This window comes from Takifugu flavidus, chromosome 1, assembly GCF_003711565.1.
Source record: "Takifugu flavidus isolate HTHZ2018 chromosome 1, ASM371156v2, whole genome shotgun sequence".
NCBI classification, from domain to species: Eukaryota; Metazoa; Chordata; class Actinopteri; order Tetraodontiformes; family Tetraodontidae; genus Takifugu; species Takifugu flavidus.
This window is the reverse complement of record NC_079520.1, coordinates 21,597,834-21,615,891: the sequence shown is the minus strand read 5'-3', so window position 1 is coordinate 21,615,891 and position 18,058 is coordinate 21,597,834. Positions and strand designations below refer to the sequence as shown.

Here is an 18,058-nt window from a genome sequence, read left to right as displayed (position 1 = left end):
TCAGTACCTCCGCTCTTGCCTCTGCTTCTCTCCCGATGACTAGGCAGGGTAATACCGTAGTATTTCAGTATAGTGTTTTTCGTGTTTTATACTCACTCCGTTGTTTCTATGGGTTTTCTCTGAGTTGTTTTAGTGCCTTCTTCCCATCACTAGAGATGGTCGCCCTGGGAGGGACGAAGACCAGCCTTCTGTCAACTCGTGATGAAAGGTCTTTCACTCGGACGTCCTACTGACTCTGGCTGCGCGCAGACTTCGGCGTTCGGTCGTCCCACGGCGCTCCTCTCCAGGTCTTGGGATCCGGCTCAAGCCAAGCCAAATTTACAAATCCAGTGTGGCTCCAAACACCATGTCGATTAGTGGCAAATAACAAGCACTCCCAGCAATACAATTTGCAGCGTTCCTCGGAGCCTGTGAGCCAGGAGTATCGCTCATAGTTAGTGGACTGAAAGTGGCGGACAAATCCTTTTCCCGGTTGCGAAAGGCTTGCTAGCTTCGGAGTTGCCCGACCTTGCTTAACAATGTCCAGCTTTTCTTGAAAAGTCCGTCTTGAAAATGGCTTTGACAGTAAATCTGCGACCAAATCCATTTCTTCTCCTACTTCAGCCATTGTGGGTTGACAAAACAGCTATTACATCAACACAACAATATCTTTGCTTGTGCAGCTCGCTACAGATGCAGTTTGCTAGCTCTGGCTCATACACTCTCTGACTATCCAATCAAAGCGTGTGAATACGCTGACGTTTCCGTACGCCTGCTAGAAGGCCTTGGTGTCACCAACTCTATTCTAACTAGCCTGAACTTTGGCCAGCAGCTAGACAGTGAAAGACTTCAACAGAACACTGGCTCATGCCAGGCAGCAAAACAATTTGACAGAACGCCAAGTAGAACTGGGCAGAAATGGAACATTGGTTGTGATGAAAATACATCTTTGCTCAAACTGAGGTTCTCTCACTGAGGAAATGTCAAAAATGACAAGTAGTGATGGGTACAACTCTTTCCATATGATCAAGTTCAAATCGTCTCAGTTACAGTGATGTTCTTTTGCTTAGGAAATGTTGAAAAAGGTAATTTATGATTGGAACAACAGTTTCAAAATGATGAAGGGTTTAAAAATTCAGTGCTGAAGTTAAAACTCTGATTGCCCTAAGTGTGTACTAATGTTTTTGCTATGACTCCCATATATTCATCCAAAATAGTCAGCTTTAATAATCAACGCTATGATCCATGTAAGCATGTACTGGTGTGTTTTTGCTTTATTTAGACACATTCAGTCATCATCTGACAGCTCATGCTCAGTTTTGAATGTTATATGTGCATTTTGCAAAGATCAGTTGTCTGCTGGGCCCCCAGTGCCTCATGTCCTTGGAAGATGCTGGAACAGGCAAAGAGCGCTCCAAAAACACAAGATATGTATAGGATGGATCTGGTCGTAAATTTGTCTTACAGTGCATTCCTCAGTGAGTATAAAATCTGGCTGTTAGCATTCGGCAGACAGCATAAGGCATCATCATAAGTCCGGAGAGGTACAGTTGGTCTGGTGAGTGTTCAGATATCTCGGAAACCAGAGGTGGTACAGCAGCGACTTATGTTCCAGTCGATTGACTCATTGGTTTTGATTTACCACGAGGGTTTTGCTCTGTGCATTTTTTTGACTCATTGGCTGCTTTATTCATGGTTCTTTTTGACCTGCAAAAAAATTCTGGGTGACTTTTTGAAAAGAACAATCTTCTGGTACTTTTTGGAAATAAATGCATGCAGACAGGTACCTTCTGAAAGAAAGGCCGTTCTGCCTCTGGGATCAAGGCTGAAAAAAATCATGTCAACAATGATTATGTTGAACTCACATCAGCCTAAACTGATGCAAATTTGTTTAGGAAACATTGAAAATGACAATTTGTGATTGGAACGACAGGTTCGATGTCATCATGTTTAAATCGCAACAGATATAAAATGTGTATTTTTACCCAAACCAATGTTCTCTCAATTAGGAAACGTAATAAAGGATCATTTGTGGTGGAAAAAAGTTTCAATATGATTGTGTTGAAGAAAATATCCATCTATGCCAAAACGAAGTTTTTACTATTACAAAAGGTTTAATCACTAAGAAGAAAAAAAAGAGTCAATTTCAAAAGTGTGTGTGTGTCGTACCCCATTACAAACTGTCCTTTTTGAAGTTTTCTTAGCAATAAAACTTTGCATAACTGTGAAAATAGTTTAGGCATAGATGGACATTTAGACAGAAAAGAAGGGAATTAAACATGATCATATGAAAATTCTCACTCTCCTAGAGAGAGAATAGACAAAAGGTCATATTTAAAAATTGTAAGTATTTACAGTAAAATAACGTGTTTTAATAATGCAACAAAATACACATTGAAATGCGTAAAAGAAAAACAAGCACAAAACAGTGCAAATATTGGAACTGAGGAAAATCAAGCGCCTCAACGGCAAACGAATACTGCCACATCTTGACCTGTAGCTTAACAGAAAAGGACAAAAAAATCGGAACCGACTCACGCTGTTCGCTCTAAAAACCAGAGCAAAGATGTAGGGCAAAACGGTTGTTTTTTTTTTTTCATAATATGGGACTTTTCAGTGTAATAAGTGTAAAAACGAAACAGTAGGAACCTTCGACAGCTGGCTGTATCATATCGGACTGTAATGCGGAAGGGAACGGGAGACAATTGTTGATACGCAGTCGCACACCAAGACGATTGAGTTGACATCTTGACTAACTTGCCTTTGGAATTCAAAGACATTTTTTTTAAATTTTGACTGGGTCAAAAAATTGGAGCTTATCTACTCTGCTGTAATGTAACCATAGTGTATCAGCAGGATGGATAGAAATATTTCTGAGTTGCCTGGTAAGCCTAAACTCGGGTATATTTTGAGTAGGCCCCAACATACCCCGCGCGCGGGAATGCTAATGCTAACATCGAGATTAACAATTGCATTTTTTTGTTCAATCCTAAATATATTTCAATGTAAACTAACCGATGCCACACCCAATATCCATTGATAGTGTTGTATAGTGACTGGGGTCTTTATGTGATAACCTATAATATTTGTACGTGATGTCCGTTGTGCTCTTCCAATTAGAGGGGATTAGCTGAAGTGGCCTAGTATAAAATAATTTCACATCAAATAACTTCTTCAGTTTGCAAAAACTGTTCGTTAACATGAGCACAATATGGCTGCCACTAATCTGTGTATTTGTTAACAATATTGAAAGTAATGTGCTTTACGTCTCTTCCGTGTGAAATTAAATCAACCAATATCCGGATTGACAAACCTTTCGTTAAATGAAGCAAACCACTCAAAACGCTTTAGTGTTATTAGGTTGTTGACTAGAGGACGAAAGCTTAAGTTCCACAACTGTTATTGCCCCCCCCCCCTTTTTTTTTAAAAAAAAAAAATGTAATTGATAGTTTAGGGCAAGAGTATAATTATTCATCTTTGCAGTTTTTGTTTGCTTTCATTAATCTCCTTATTCTCTATTATTTGTGTTACATCCTGGATAGCTTTTAATTCAGCCTTTGATTATTTCAGGTTCCACATTTCCTTTGTCTGCCTTGCGGCTCCTGGTCCCACCAGTTCGACTTGTGTCTGCAGCAATCTGGCAGACGGTGCAGCAGAAAAGTGTCTCTGATTATGGACTACTGGAGGAATTTGTATTTATGGTTACGGAGACTGTGCCACAGCTTCTCTCTACAAGGCAACGGGCTGAACTCACCTTGGGCCTCAGAGCACGGGTGAGGCAGGATTGGTAGTCTTTTTGAAAGTAAATGTGGATATATAAAAAGAAAAGATAAACATTTGTTGTGATCAAACTTCACAGCTACATAAATAGCATACATACATATCTGTTAGATTAATATAATTTGAGGATTCAATGGTTTGGTATTTTATGAGCAAAGATGAATTTGTATTCATACAACCAGACATAGTTGAAATATTAACATGCACTCAACCCAGAGAGTTATGAGCTCCAAATAAGAATAAACGGCATTGATGCAGAATACCATGCCTACTCTTTTTCAATGAACTTTATTATTGCTTTACTCCAAGCTATAATGTTGTAAATGTTGAATTCAAATATTATTATTATTAGTATTTGATCTTGGTGTCTGGTATTGTTTGCAATCACTATTTTAGTGCAGAGCCTACTTTTATTACCTCTGCCAAGGAAGTTATGTGACAGCTGATACAGGTACCGGATCTGCTTGGGAAGTATCTGGCGCTTCGGCTATCATCATTCAAATGCAAGATATGACAACATCATATTACATAAATACACTGAAAATAGCAAATAATTCTGACATTTTATGATTGGTTAGACTAAGAAAGAGGACATTTACATTTCCCAAATCTAGAGTTTGGATGATTTTAACATTACCATACAATATATCATATTGATCTGCACTTTGACATTAACTAGAACTCAGGGGAGCCAACTCAGGACAGGATTAAGCATTCTATTTACACCAAAAAAAAATTATAATTCACACCCACAACTTCACAGGATGACTGGGAAGATCTAGACCCCTATAAGAAGGCAAATTATCTCCAACGACTACTAATGGCAGCATTCAGTAAACTAACACAGTACATCTGGGAAACATCTTTGAACAATCAAAGGGAGTCTAGGTGAAGTTTCTTAAGCCCATCTTTACTATCTATATATTAAGTACTATCTATAGCAGTCTTTGGTTCTTCCTGATGTCCTGATTCAGTTTTTGGCATTATGATTTGCCGAAAGTGATATTGTGACCAAGAAAAGAAAGGATTTGTTAATTGATTTGACTATGACTCTTAAATAATGTTTGCTTATTGACTGTTGCTACTTTATTCTTGTAGCTCATCCTGGAGTTGTGTCGCTCTGAGGAAACAGCAAACCTTCAGGTTATACAGCCACATCTTGACCGAATGCAGGACCTCCAAACTTTGTGGAACATGCAGGTATGTGTGCTGTCATTAAGATTTTCATGTTTAGTGCTTTATGGGGCTCTACTTTCTCTTTTGATTAAAAGCTGTTTGTTCTTTTATTGGGTTTTCTTGATCTGTTTGAATTACCGTATTTTCTCGACTATATGTTGCTCCGGAGTTTAAGTCGCACTAGCCAAAAAATGCATAATGAAGAAAAATAGATATATAAGTCGCACTGGACTATAAGTTGCATTTTGGGTGAAAATTTATTTGATAAAATCCGAGACCAAGAACATACATTTCATCTTGAAAGGCAATTTAAAATAATAATGGATTAGCAATAGGGTTACGGTATGCTAACGTAACACATTCAGCTACATGACCCACAACGAACTGAGCACGTGCTTTGTTAATGTAACATATTAACAGTTATTCGGATAACTATAGCAGAAAGAACATCCGAGCAAGTTTATCAAACAATCAAGTCTCACTCCATAGCCGAATTGCCGCTTCTTCTTCTGTGCCGCTTCTTCTTCTGTGCCTCTCCTCTCCTCTCCTCTCCTCTCCTCTCCTCTCCTCTCCTCTCCTCTCCTCTCCATTCTATCCTCTACCTGTCCTCTCCATTCTATCCTCTACCTGTCCTCTCCCTTCTCCTCTCTCTTTACCCAGCTGGCCATCAGCAGGAGGGTCCCCCTACATGAGCCTGGTCCTGCTCAAGGTTTCTTCCTGTTAAAGGGGAGTTTTTCCTTGCCACTGTTGCTTGTCTGGGGTCAGGCCCTGGGATTCTGGAAAGCACCTTGAAACAATTTTGATTGTATAAGACGCTATATAAATAAAGATTGATTTGATTTTGATTTGATTTGAGAGGAACTCGTTCCTCAGGTACATGTACACAAGCCTAGAGCACCCTCTTGTGGTTGTCAGTGTGAAAATAATGAACATGTGAAATTCTGTAATAATGTATTTATTTCACATATAAGTCGCTCCGTAACAAGTCGCACCCCCTGACAAACTATGAAAATAAAGTGTGACTTATAGTCCGGAAAATACGGTACATGTAAAATGTGAGGATCGTCTATAAACCAATATTAATGTTAATTTATCTCCACATTTTAATGTTCTTGTTATTTATGTTTTCATTAAGTACATTTAGTGAGTCAAAAAAAAATCATGCATATACAACAATATCTGGTAAAGTTAGAAAGTTAGGCATTGTTAGATTAGTTCTATAATGGGAAAAAAAAACACTTCAAGCTCTATTGAAATTACAGGAAGATGTTATATATGCTTTTATACTAAAACTATAGACATATGCAATATATTAATGCTAAATCCCGTGGAGATTAGGAAGAAAAGTTGAAATTTTCATAGGAGAAAAGGTTGGGTACACCACTTCAATGAGACACATCCTTTTCAACTAACATTCTTTGCAGACAGATAATACGGAACAAGGAAAATCTCAGCCACAGTTCATGAGCCTTATCCAAAATTTGTTGAGAGATCCGAATGAGAGAAGCAACTTTTTCCAGGTACAATTTTTTGTAAAGCTTGGTTAATGATAGAGCAGCTATGAACATCGGAATACTACCAAACTTCACAATATGTATTTCATCTTTTGTATTTTGCTAAACATTCTAAGATTGAAACCCTAACACTTAAATTAGTTATTGTCTAACAGATTAAATCATTAAGGATAAACTGTACAAAAATAGTAACATCTATAAAGTGCCGTTGGAAATTGTTCAGGTTAGAAATTGTTTAGTGTTTAGCTAATTCCTGATATACTAAAACCAAATGGCTGAGTTTATTTGAAAATCTTTGTCATCTAAAATATAACATGTCTGATTCTTATAGGATGTTTTCCCAGGAGATTTTGGCCCCACATATGACAAAGCAATCCAGACACTGATGTGGTTATTTCTGTCTAGGCTTGAAAAGCTTCTTCCCAACAAAACCCTTCAACAGGTAGACTTCTTGTACTTCATATTCCCACATTTTCATTATTTCCATTGTTTTTTTATTTATTAGTTTATCCAATTATACAATGGTCTTTGCAAATGCCGAACTGCTTCTATTTATATTTGTCTGTACTTCTTGGTTTAGCCTGACTTTAAATTTGGTCTGTTTTTGCCAGATTGCATCTTTGCTGAGTGATACTTCCTCCATCCTGACTGACTGCATGCAGACATTCTCTCAAGCTCAGGATCTCAAGATCTTGTTGGGAACTCAACAAGATCTAAGTCAGTTAAAAGACATAGGTGAGGTCTGAAATGTAATAGCTGCATTATGTTTCCCTGTTTTTTACAAAGTTGTCACACCACTCCCTCCCCTGCTAAAGGATACTCTTTCTCCGAAACATGCATATAATATCCAATTACTAAATTATTCAATAGCTGCAGCCCTAGCAACAATGCTTAGAAAATGTAAAATCTCTGATCTAATTGTTACTTTCTTTTTTTTCCAGAATCTTACATTGTTGACACTGCCATCTTATCAGCTCTGTGTCTCCCTCATGTCGAAAGAGTTGTGATTGTCAATGATCAGGCAGAAACTGAGGCTGCAGGTGAACTTTTGGAAACAGTATGCACAGAGATGGAGGTGGAGTCTGACAACCATGAGGTGTTTGTGGAAGGAAGTGAGAACTCTGAAGAGTGCATGCAGACACAGTGGTTTGCTCTTGATAATGACGTGAAAGCAGAAATGGATGGAGATCCTGCCAAAGACCTAAAATCTAGTGAGATGGAACCTGCACAGAAGTGTGTGGCTAAGCAGTCTGGAACTCTTATCATTGGAGAAGATGGCCAGGTGACAGTGCTTGGTGGTGTAGAGAAGAAACCGGGCAGACGCGGAAGGAAAAAGAAATGTCCCCTAGATGTAGACTTCCACGTTCAAACCAAAAACAGTGCTAAAGAAAAGGACCCTGATTTTGTTTTGTGGGAAAGACCGGTGCGTAAGAACCGGGGACTCAAGATGAAACGTTACTTGTCACAGTGGAGAAAATCAGAAAGGATGCAGGGCTCTAATAGTGTTAAAACTGGTCCTAAAAAGTTTGCCAGATCCCAAGGTTCAACAGAGAGCAATGACTTGGAAGAGAGAACAGACAAAGTGGTGCTTCTGGAGCATCATTTGGATCAACAATCAAAAGAGCTGCCTTATTCCTGTCCTACCTGCAAGAGGTGGTATAAAAGCTTGCGGTACTTACAACAGCACAAATGCTTGGGTGCAACTAAAGCAAATGTTAGCAGTAAAGGAAACAATCACCAGACTGTAGCAGATGTAGAGGAACACTGTTCTGGTCTGGTTCCTTGTGAAAAAGCCAGTCAGGAGCACACATCAGCTGCCACAGGCCAGGACCCAGACAACTTTCTTTCTAAAGAGAGGGCCTCCCAGGAGTGTGGACAGAAAAGCCCAGATGGAAACAAAAGTGTATTAGAAGGTCCGTTCTACTGTCCTCACTGTAGTGCTGAGTTTAAGTGCAGGCAGACATTTAGATTCCATATGAGAAACATTTGCTACAACGAACAACAGGTAGACCCGGATAGGCCTGAAGATATTAAGCATTGTTTTAGATGTAATGAATGTGACAAAGCGTTTAGGTACAAATCCACATTGGATTCCCACAAACAAACTCACAACCCACTGTACTGCGAAGTGTGCATGAAACTTGTGCGTGACACAGAGGCATTGGAGATGCACAGAGAGTCTCACACTCCTTTTCAGTGTAACCAGTGTGAGGCAAACTTTCCTGTTTTCAAAGCCCTTCATAAGCACTATATTGATGTCCACAATCCCACCGAGCCTTTTACTTGCACACACTGTCAAACAACTTTTGGCAGTTTGAAGCGGTTCATCAGACATGAATGGAAACACACAGGCTACCAGCCTTTCCAGTGCACCGCTTGTACCAAAAGATTCAGGTCTTACTCTGATCTTGTGGAGCACCATAAAAAACACACTAAAGCATATCCATTCCTCTGCTGGGAATGTGGCAAGAAATTTCGCCATGGAGTAACGTTAACAAGGCATGTGGAGCGTGTACATCATGCTGGTGAATCAGTAATAGAGAAAGCTATACCAACCTTTGCCTGCCCTCAGTGTGGGAAATCTTTTACTTCCAGGAGATGTCTTCTTAAGCATGAAAATTTTCATCACAAAGGATTCCGGTTCCCATGTGAGCACTGTGGAAAGGGATTTTTTGGTAAAGATGCTTTAGTAAGACACACTTTGATTCATACAGGTGAAAGGCCTTTTAAGTGCGATGACTGTGACAAATCTTTCAGATCCTCTGCAGAATTAAAGATACACAGGAGATATCATACGGGTGAAAGGCCTTATAAGTGCAGCATCTGTCAAAAAGGTTTTGTCCAGTCCTGTTTCCTTACCTTACACATGCGAACTCACACAGGGGAAAGACCATATGTCTGTGCAGTGTGCAACAAAGGCTTTTCAAGTTTGCATGGGTTAAAAAGACACAAAAGACTTGTTCATACATAGTGGATGTTTCCTAGATGTTTATTAAGGTCAAGAAGACCAGAAGTTCAAGAATCTGTTTTGGTCTCTCTTTAGACGCTTTAGTATGTAGATGTTTAAGTTCACTAACATATTCAAGTTTGTTTCTTTTTCAGGTGTATTTTTCTGGTTTTCACACCTTGACTTAGAACCTTGTTAATATATAGCACATTATGTTTTTTTTTTTTTTTTTTACAGTTCAGTGTGCTGAATTTTTCAAAAAAAAAAAAAAAGAGTGCATGTGATGCAAACCTTGGTTCCACATTTCTTTAAATAAATATTTGAAGTGATTTTAGTCAAGATTTTTTCTCAACTGACAATGATCAATAGGGCTGAAAACCATCTGGTGATTAAAGTAGAAAAAGTTTTACATGGCTTATGAGTGTATTGTTGAAGTTGAAAATAACTGGTACCAAATGATTTGATGTGGTCACTTGAGAGATGGCAGTTTAGCTACAGTCTGCTAAACTATAAATTTCCAGAGGGATGCGCAACAAAGTATGATTAAAAACATACTAAAGCTATTCCTGTTCTCCCTGTGACCTTCAAATGTCATAGTTCATCCTGCAGAAATTAAGTGTTGTTACACCATGTCATATATAACCTTTTGAACCGACCTTATTGTTATTCAGACTGATCTGTATCTACTAAAATAATTTCCTCTAATTATTTTGTCATAAACAAAAAAAATGGAGAAATAAACAAGCATCAAAAACTGGTGGGGCCATATTCTGCAAAGGTAGGAATCGTACCTTTACTCTCTGGCTTAGTATGCCAGTGCCGTAGCCATTAGGCTAGAATACTATTTATTCTGCTCTGTCCAAGATTTGATAAACCTTTCTTATTCTCTTTTTTTCTAACGTATTCTAACGCGTTGATTTAAATTGAAACGTTATCGAAGACGTCATAAAACAATTTAAGTAGAATACATTTATTTTAGTTCAAAAACAAAGTTTAAGGTAGACTGATCTTGACTTTTGGTCGCAACAGGAACCATGTTCCTGTGCTCTGCCGAGCAGACTCTGGGGTAGGCATGGTAGCCGTCTTCTGGTTGTATTCGGCAGAATTTTGATTAGAATAATTCGTTAATGATAAATGTATACATATATATATTATTAGACTTGACATTCGTTTTCTTTTATCAAAAATGAACTTACTACCGTCTAATCCTCACGGAAATGGACTTCTTTATGCTGGATTTAACCAGGATCATGGTAAGAAGTAGCGCTGCCATATGGTTTTCCCAAAAGGAAATCAGCTCCGTGAATGCTAATGCTGCAAAGCACTCATTTATGGGGAATACTTTAATACAGCTATTTACATTTTATTTGTATAATAATCTGGAATCCTCTGTAATAATTATTTCGAGCTTTTACGCTTAATGTCACTAAATGTAATTAGTGTTAAACTCAGCAATTTTGCTAAGCTAACGGAGCTACCCAGCTAAAGCTAACGTTCCAGGTTTTATTGTCGTTAGTGCACAGGAGCAAATAATAAATTATAGGGAGGTTAAGCACGTATTAAAGTAGTAAAACGATTAGGGAGCACCTGATTGAAGTAACGTTGATATAATAGTTCCCTACTAACATAGTGATATCTTGGGAAATGTTCGTTTGACAGCGTTAGCTATGAGACATCTTTAGTTAGGTACCTTTTCGGACTTATACTAGTTCTCGAGATATATATATATATATATATATATATATATATATATATATATATATGTGTGTGTGTGTGTATGTGTGTGTGTATATATGTATATGTATGTATGTGTATATGTGTGTGTGTGTATGATGTAAAGTAAAAATGGACTAATCAAAGTGATCACATGGAAACCATAAACTATGACCATATATATGACTCTAATATTGCTCTCTTCAGCTTATTAAAGCCATTTCTGAGTGTTAGACCTTTTTCTGTCCAGGATGTTTTGCTTGTGGAATGGAAAATGGATTTCGTGTCTACAACACAGATCCTCTTAAAGAAAAGGAGAAACAAGGTGACATTGCATGTGACCTCATACTTGATATAATCTATATACAAACAGTATAAACATTAGCAGTCCAGGAATTAAAATGATTCTGCTGGAAATGTCTCACCCAAGAGCTTTAATTTGCCATTTGTGGGATATTGCCATTTCTCTTGTAAAATCTGGTGTTTTTAATTTCTTGTTCAAAGCTTATTGATTGACTGAAGGACAAAGTGCTCATTATACCGACATCTATTCTGTTACTTTTCATTCTTCTGTGTAGATGTGGTTTTTTTTCAAATCTTTTTAAAAAGCATGGCAGTTTGCATTTATGCTTGTATTTACTAATTGTGTTTTTTGTTCAGAGTTTATGGAGGGTGGGGTCGGCCATGTGGAGATGCTATTCAGGTGCAATTACTTGGCACTAGTTGGAGGAGGAAAGAAACCCAAGTATCCAACAAACAAAGGTACATTTTTCGTTCAGACATTTACAGTAATGCTTTACTGGATGGCTCTTCTCTTAAATAATGGCTCATAATGTCATTTTGCACTATGTCTTAGATTCACTTATGATAATTCTGTAATATGCTTAAGCTGTCACGAGTGAATGCTTAGAACAGTTAAATTTTGAATTGTAAGGATGTTTTTTCAGTAAAAAAGAAAATAACCTTTGAGATTCATTTGGAATATTTTAGTTGCACATTTTAATAAATCATTTAGACAGATCTTCTTGAGAAATCTAGTGTTTGGTTAGCATGTATTATAAACTGAGCAGGTGCTTTGAAATCCTTTGGGCTGTCTGCAGGTGTTTAGCACACTATTTAGCACAGCCAGTGTCTGCTGCTTTTTGTTTTTGGGTGCTAGCTAAGAGCATGTCCTGCTGTTCTTTCAAAGGAACACCTTCCAAATGTAGAATGCAGGGTTGCCTCCTGCCCTCAGGACACTGGATTTATTCACATCATAATTTGCCAGCTTGCTATCTTATATCATGTTTACCTTGTGGAACTCTGAATTGTTGTTATATTTTGTCATATGAATTGAAAGAGCAAGAGAATCCAAGGTTAAACAATGCATAGAATTTAATTAACCTCTCTGGTAAAACCATTGCAGACAATTGTAAATTATTTAGAAAGGACATTTCTATTTTGCCCTCTAAATATTATTCATTGTACTAAATTTACCTTTTTAAAATTTACTTTTTTCCCCCCTTTTTCCGTGCTACTCAGTAATGATATGGGATGACCTAAAGAAGAAGACAGTCATTGAGATTGAGTTTTCGACTGAGGTGAAAGCAGTAAAGCTTCGACGTGACAGGTATAAAAAAATGTTCATTACAAACTGATGTTTCTAAAGCTGCTCCACCTGATAAAGTGACTTTGGCCATTCTTATATATTTGTTTTCATGCCCCTTTGATGTTTTAGCCTATAACTGCAAGTGTGTGGATTAATCTTTAACCAAAACTTGAACTTATCACTTGAGTGACTGTCATATTGACCCATATGTTGGAAGAGTTCTCTTCATTTTGTTGAAACCTTAACCTGAATCTCCTCGTAGGATTGTAGTGGTGCTAGACTCGATGATTAAAGTCTTCACCTTCACCCACAACCCCCATCAGCTGCACGTGTTTGAGACTTGCTACAACCCAAAGGGTCAGTTTGCATTAAAAAAAGGTGTGAAAAGGTCGTCATTGAAGTCTGACTTTTAAACCAGTTGCCCTTCTTGTCCTTTCTAGGCCTTTGTGTGCTGTGTCCTAACAGCAACAACTCCCTGTTGGCCTTTCCAGGGACTCATTCAGGCCATGTCCAGATAGTGGATTTGGCTAACACAGAAAAACCCCCAGTTGACATCTTTGCTCATGAGGGAGCACTGTGTTGCATTGCTCTGAATCTGCAGGGCACACGAATAGCCACCGCATCAGAGAAAGTGAGCCACACTGATCTTGACAGTAACTTTGGGTGTCTAAATCTATCATCTCGGCTAGTGTTTTGTAATTGTTCTGTTTTTCATTTGTGTTTCCACAGGGGACTCTCATTAGAATTTTTGACACGTCTGCAGGTCAGCTCATACAGGAGCTGCGACGGGGTTCTCAGACTGCCAACATTTACTGGTGAGTAGAATAATGCTGTTTGCTTCTCTAAAGTGTTCTAATACTTTTCTAACAGACAATTTAACACGACGCATTATAACTAGACAATTCCACAGAAATTGTGACTGTGTGCATTTGGATCTGGCCTAGTCTTATAATTGCACCATCAGCTTCTCTCAGTGCCTGAACACTCCATTCCCTTTCTCTTATTGATCCTTTGTATTTGGGCTTATTAGAAGCAGGAGACTTTAAAATGTATTTGTGTGAATTTCTGTGCTATGACATCAAATGATGTAGGATAAAAACAACTTTAAAATGTAGCAGACACTAAAATTTGACATTAGGCAGAAGCTGTTGACTCATTAGCTGAATAGGCCTGCATTGTGAAAGACAGAAACTGCTGAAGAAATCGCAGAATCCACATACACAGATTTGGACCACTTATCAATGACAGATGTGGTGGAGGCTCATTAGAACTGTGTGAAATCTGTGAAATCTTCTGAAATTATCTTAAACTGTATAGGAAAAATGACAAATTGAATACAAAGTTTTTTCCACTTTTAAATATTTTCTCTGCTGCATTTAATATGGGAGTTAAAGAGCAGACTTGTTGGCATGACAGCTCCTTTTAATGTTAACTTGAGTGTTCTAAAACTGACATGTGTGGGGTTGCAGGGGCTTGTACCTACAAGAGTGTGTATTTGAATTTTCTAGTATGTTTTGAGGAGGAGTTATAGCAATTTTTTCAGCAAAGTTTTCAAGCAATTTTTCACTCTGCTAGATCATGTCGTCTCCCACTCTAGTCTCTCCAATAGGCACCAATGTTAAATGATAGTGTGGAGGGAAACGTGCTGTTTATCATCATCCATCTTACCGATGCTGTCAAAATGCTTTTTGTACTTGCATGTCAATAATACTACTCTGACAAACTGTGCGAAATGCATTGCTAGTTCACATGTGTTCTCTGCTACAGATTGGTTTAAAGCTTTCAAAATTTTACTCAGATCAATCATGATGATGTATTTCATGATTAAACATCAATTGAAGAATTAATTTTGGCAGCACTAATTATGATTACATTTATCATTTAATAGATAAAGAAATATCATTTACTGAAATTGCAACAAATCATCCATTCTGAGGTGCTTGCAATGTTTTATTTGATTTTAAATTATTTTATTTATATTTAAATACTCATCTCACACACAAGTTAAATCACTCTGTTGGTTGTAGGAGATATTGTGGACAAAATTTGTTCATTGTGTTTCAATTTCCTGGATATTGTCTTGTTCTGGGACATTTTATGTCATATAGAACTTAAAACCTTATTAGTTAAGCAGAACTCAGTAAAAACTTAGTAATTTACTTGCTACTGGACTGAGGTCTTAAAAGCTGACCTTGCCCCTGTGTTTTTCAGTATCAATTTCAACCAGGATGCATCTCTCATCTGTGTCTCCAGTGACCATGGTACAGTGCATATCTTTGCTGCAGAGGACCCCAAACGGAACAAACAGTCAAGGTTAGTCTGTTTTGAAGCTGTCAATGTCTCTTTTGGGATTAAAGGAAATAGAAAATGTCATATTGACATTAAACAGTGTCCCCAAGCATACTCTAATTGATTTGGTTCTTTCCTCTGCAGTTTGGCCTCAGCCAGCTTTCTTCCTAAATACTTTAGCTCCAAGTGGAGTTTTTCCAGGTTCCAAGTTCCATCAGGATCTCCCTGTGTATGTGCCTTTGGAACAGAACCCAATGCTGTCATAGGTGATTTTAATTTACAGTTATAATTTAATATCTGTGAGAACAAACAAATGTTAGAAACCAAATTCTGGTACAGCTAAAGCACATCATTGTGCACTCACAAAGTCCACCTTTTCATATTTACAGCACAAGCTGTGTACAATAAGAGCAGCCTCCTCTACACTCATCTAATGATATTTTTCTTCCTAACCATTAGATCGCATGCAATCTGCATTTACTTCAATTATTAAAGAAACTACTGATATAAAGTGTTTGTGAGATGGAGGTTTACAGCAAATTGGATATGAGACTGTGTGCACCACGACATGACAAACTGTCTTCCAGGTTGTGCATTTGCTGACTGTTTCCCTCTCATTTCTGTGTATGGTACAGCAATTTGTGCTGATGGCAGCTATTACAAGTTCCTGTTCAACCCAAAAGGGGAGTGTTCCAGAGATGTGTACGCCCAGTTCCTGGAGATGACAGATGAGAAAATATGACCTTCAACCCCACAGTTACATTCATAAGCACTCTGCCTTTTTAATCATTGGGGGAAGGGGGGGCACTTGTTGCACTTACATTGACAAACTCTGTGTAAGAGCAACAGTTTATGGACAAGAAAAGCACAGACTCAGCAAAAATGACAAACATACCAGAGGATGGCCTCTTGTTTAAGGGATGCAGACACAAATCTGACTTCCATACCCAACACTCTAGAAAAGAGGGAGTTATTCTTCTCAGTGGACATTGTGCAGCTTTTAAAGCTGTCCTCCCAGGAATTTTAAGGTGGATAGGTTTTTTTTATTTTTTAAATCAGGTGACAGATGGAACTTTGTTGACTAACACCACCTAACCTAGGATGTGCCTGGAAAGCTGGAAGGAATCTCTTTGTGCATGCATCATTGTGTAAATATATATGTGTATATACTAATGCAACATTATGTGGATCAGGATCACATCATGATCAGAACTTCAAGGTTTATAATATCTGTAAAAGTCTGTGCATTATAGAGTTATCATGGGCATTAGCTGTTCTTAGAGACACCGTATAGACACAAAGCAAACTGCCACACAAGCATACAGTTATACAAATGTTAGCGAAGTAAATCTACTTTATTTCAGTCATCTTTTTCCCACACCTTGTCCAATGTTTATTTCCTTTTTTTAAATGCATTTCTACCTGGTCAGAAAACTTTGAAGGAGTTGTTTTTGTTTTGTCATTTTTACCTGAGAATGTAGATGTGATTGTTTATTCTGTTACCATACACTAACCCAAAAAATACTAAATATGTATATATTCACACTGTTAATAGAATTTTCATTCGGAAATACTCTCATAATTATTTTCTTGGATGCTGATGTGGAAAACATTTTTCATAACTTGTCGCCAAAACCACCAAATGAGAAACTTAAAAGTATTTATTATTTAGGGTGTAAGTTAGAAAGTGATTCATTTTCATACTTCTTGTTACCCCCCTGCTGGAAAGAGTGCAGGATTCCATCAAATATTCTTAATAAGTGTTTTCCACCCATATATTAAATAACTTCATTCGTTTATGGAAAAAATGTTTCTGACACAAATACCACCATATTAAGACAGTAAATCTTTTTTCTTTTTCACTAATAAATTTTCCCTGTATTTAGCCACTCGTATAGAAAACAATTAGCCTCAGCTACAGGCCTGAAATTGAGATCCCTAAATATTTTTTTTCCTGTCAGCAAATGTGTTTTTAAGTCTGAGTTGCATTTCTGTATAGCGCTACAGCTGATCTTGAACAAGGACTCTGATGTGGAAGCTTGAGGTTGTCAAACAGGATTGCCTGTGGCAGAAATATGTTGATGTATATTACACAGCTGTTTTTTTTTGTGTGTGTGTAGCATCATTAGACTCATTTTATTGCTTTAGTGCAGAAAGGCATTTCAAAGTTTTTCTTTTCCACATCACATTGTATATTTGCAGGTGAACTTGGCGCAGTAGGCCAGTTTCTCGTGATTTTAATGCCTACAGTTCAATTTAATGGGAATAACTATAACTGCTTTTTTTCTATTAAACGCAATGGGCTATTTCTGGCTCTTGACCTACCAGAAAGTAAATGTACCTCTTGCCTTGTACAAATCATTGAACATTAGTCCTATGTTTTATTCAAACACTCCAACACTTGGAAAGCCCTATGAAAGTTGAGCAAAATGGTTTCAGCTGATTCACTCAGGTTGTTAGTGTTTAAAGGCATTTAACCTACCTTTCAGTGTCATCATACACATATGCTGCTGTCAAAAGGTTTTATGCATATTCTAACATTTCCATATCTAATTTTGTAAGCGAACAAAATATTACCTCTGTATGATTATAAAATTAGGCAAAATGGAAATAATTTGTGGAAAAAATGTACGAGTACATAAAGTATGAATACACGTAATGATGAAAACGTCAGAACTTGAAAGAATTCTAACTAACCTGAGATTAAAGGTGAGCATTTTTAATCAGAATTTTTATGTTTCTCCTTTGACCTCATTTTCCTCTCACAAGGAAACTTGTGAGAGGAAACCCTACCTGCACGGTTGTGCGACAGCTTGAAAGTCATCTAATGAAAATGAATTTCATGCCGACATTCTAACAAATCAGATCTGCTTTCAACATTTCTCATGGAAGCAATATACATTCTAGACTTCAGAGTTAATGTGGCTGTAACATACAAACATCCACCCACATACATATACAGTATATGCACACACACACATACATACACATATATATATATATATATACACACACACATATATATATATACACACATATATATATATACACATATATATATATACACACATA

General features: G+C 37.5%; 3 protein-coding genes across 7 annotated transcripts in view; all 3 read left to right on the top strand.

Annotated features, from left to right (window-relative positions):
* Nucleotides 1-18,058, top strand: part of reep3b (receptor accessory protein 3b) — a 269,693-nt gene that overhangs the window by 243,984 nt on the left and 7,651 nt on the right. The gene's annotated exons all lie outside the window — the stretch shown is intronic.
* LOC130538475 (zinc finger protein 135-like) lies at nucleotides 2,633-9,725 on the top strand. 4 transcript variants are annotated; one of them, XM_057056105.1, is made up of 7 exons: nucleotides 2,633-2,864; nucleotides 3,550-3,752; nucleotides 4,858-4,959; nucleotides 6,360-6,455; nucleotides 6,781-6,891; nucleotides 7,061-7,184; nucleotides 7,391-9,725. In XM_057056105.1, the coding sequence occupies exons 1-7, from the start codon at nucleotides 2,837-2,839 to the stop codon at nucleotides 9,418-9,420; spliced, it is 2,694 nt and encodes an 897-aa protein (XP_056912085.1). In that variant the 5' UTR covers nucleotides 2,633-2,836; the 3' UTR covers nucleotides 9,421-9,725. The 4 variants fall into 4 exon arrangements, with proteins under 4 accessions (XP_056912085.1, XP_056912103.1, XP_056912095.1 ...); XM_057056123.1 differs by lacking the exon at nucleotides 6,360-6,455 and having other exon boundaries at nucleotides 6,855-6,891; XM_057056115.1 differs by lacking the exon at nucleotides 6,360-6,455.
* Nucleotides 10,297-17,326, top strand: wdr45b (WD repeat domain 45B). 2 transcript variants are annotated; one of them, XM_057057126.1, is made up of 10 exons: nucleotides 10,297-10,649; nucleotides 11,360-11,434; nucleotides 11,770-11,871; nucleotides 12,631-12,718; nucleotides 12,960-13,054; nucleotides 13,138-13,328; nucleotides 13,427-13,512; nucleotides 14,951-15,010; nucleotides 15,131-15,252; nucleotides 15,622-17,326. In XM_057057126.1, exons 1-10 carry the CDS (start codon nucleotides 10,583-10,585, stop codon nucleotides 15,726-15,728), a joined length of 993 nt encoding a protein of 330 aa, XP_056913106.1. In that variant the 5' UTR covers nucleotides 10,297-10,582; the 3' UTR covers nucleotides 15,729-17,326. The 2 variants fall into 2 exon arrangements, with proteins under 2 accessions (XP_056913106.1, XP_056913098.1); XM_057057118.1 differs by having other exon boundaries at nucleotides 10,309-10,649; nucleotides 14,909-15,010.

Coding starts and splice junctions, on each gene's coding strand:
- LOC130538475 (XM_057056105.1), top strand. CDS start 2,837: ATGGATAGAAATATTTCTGAGTTGCCTG. Junction 2,865..3,549: donor AAATATTTCTGAGTTGCCTG/GTAAGCCTAAAC, acceptor TGATTATTTCAG/GTTCCACATTTCCTTTGTCT. Junction 3,753..4,857: donor CCTTGGGCCTCAGAGCACGG/GTGAGGCAGGAT, acceptor TTATTCTTGTAG/CTCATCCTGGAGTTGTGTCG.
- wdr45b (XM_057057118.1), top strand. CDS start 10,583: ATGAACTTACTACCGTCTAATCCTCACGGAAATGGACTTCTTTATGCT. Junction 10,650..11,359: donor TGGATTTAACCAGGATCATG/GTAAGAAGTAGC, acceptor TTTTCTGTCCAG/GATGTTTTGCTTGTGGAATG. Junction 13,329..13,426: donor TAGCCACCGCATCAGAGAAA/GTGAGCCACACT, acceptor GTGTTTCCACAG/GGGACTCTCATTAGAATTTT.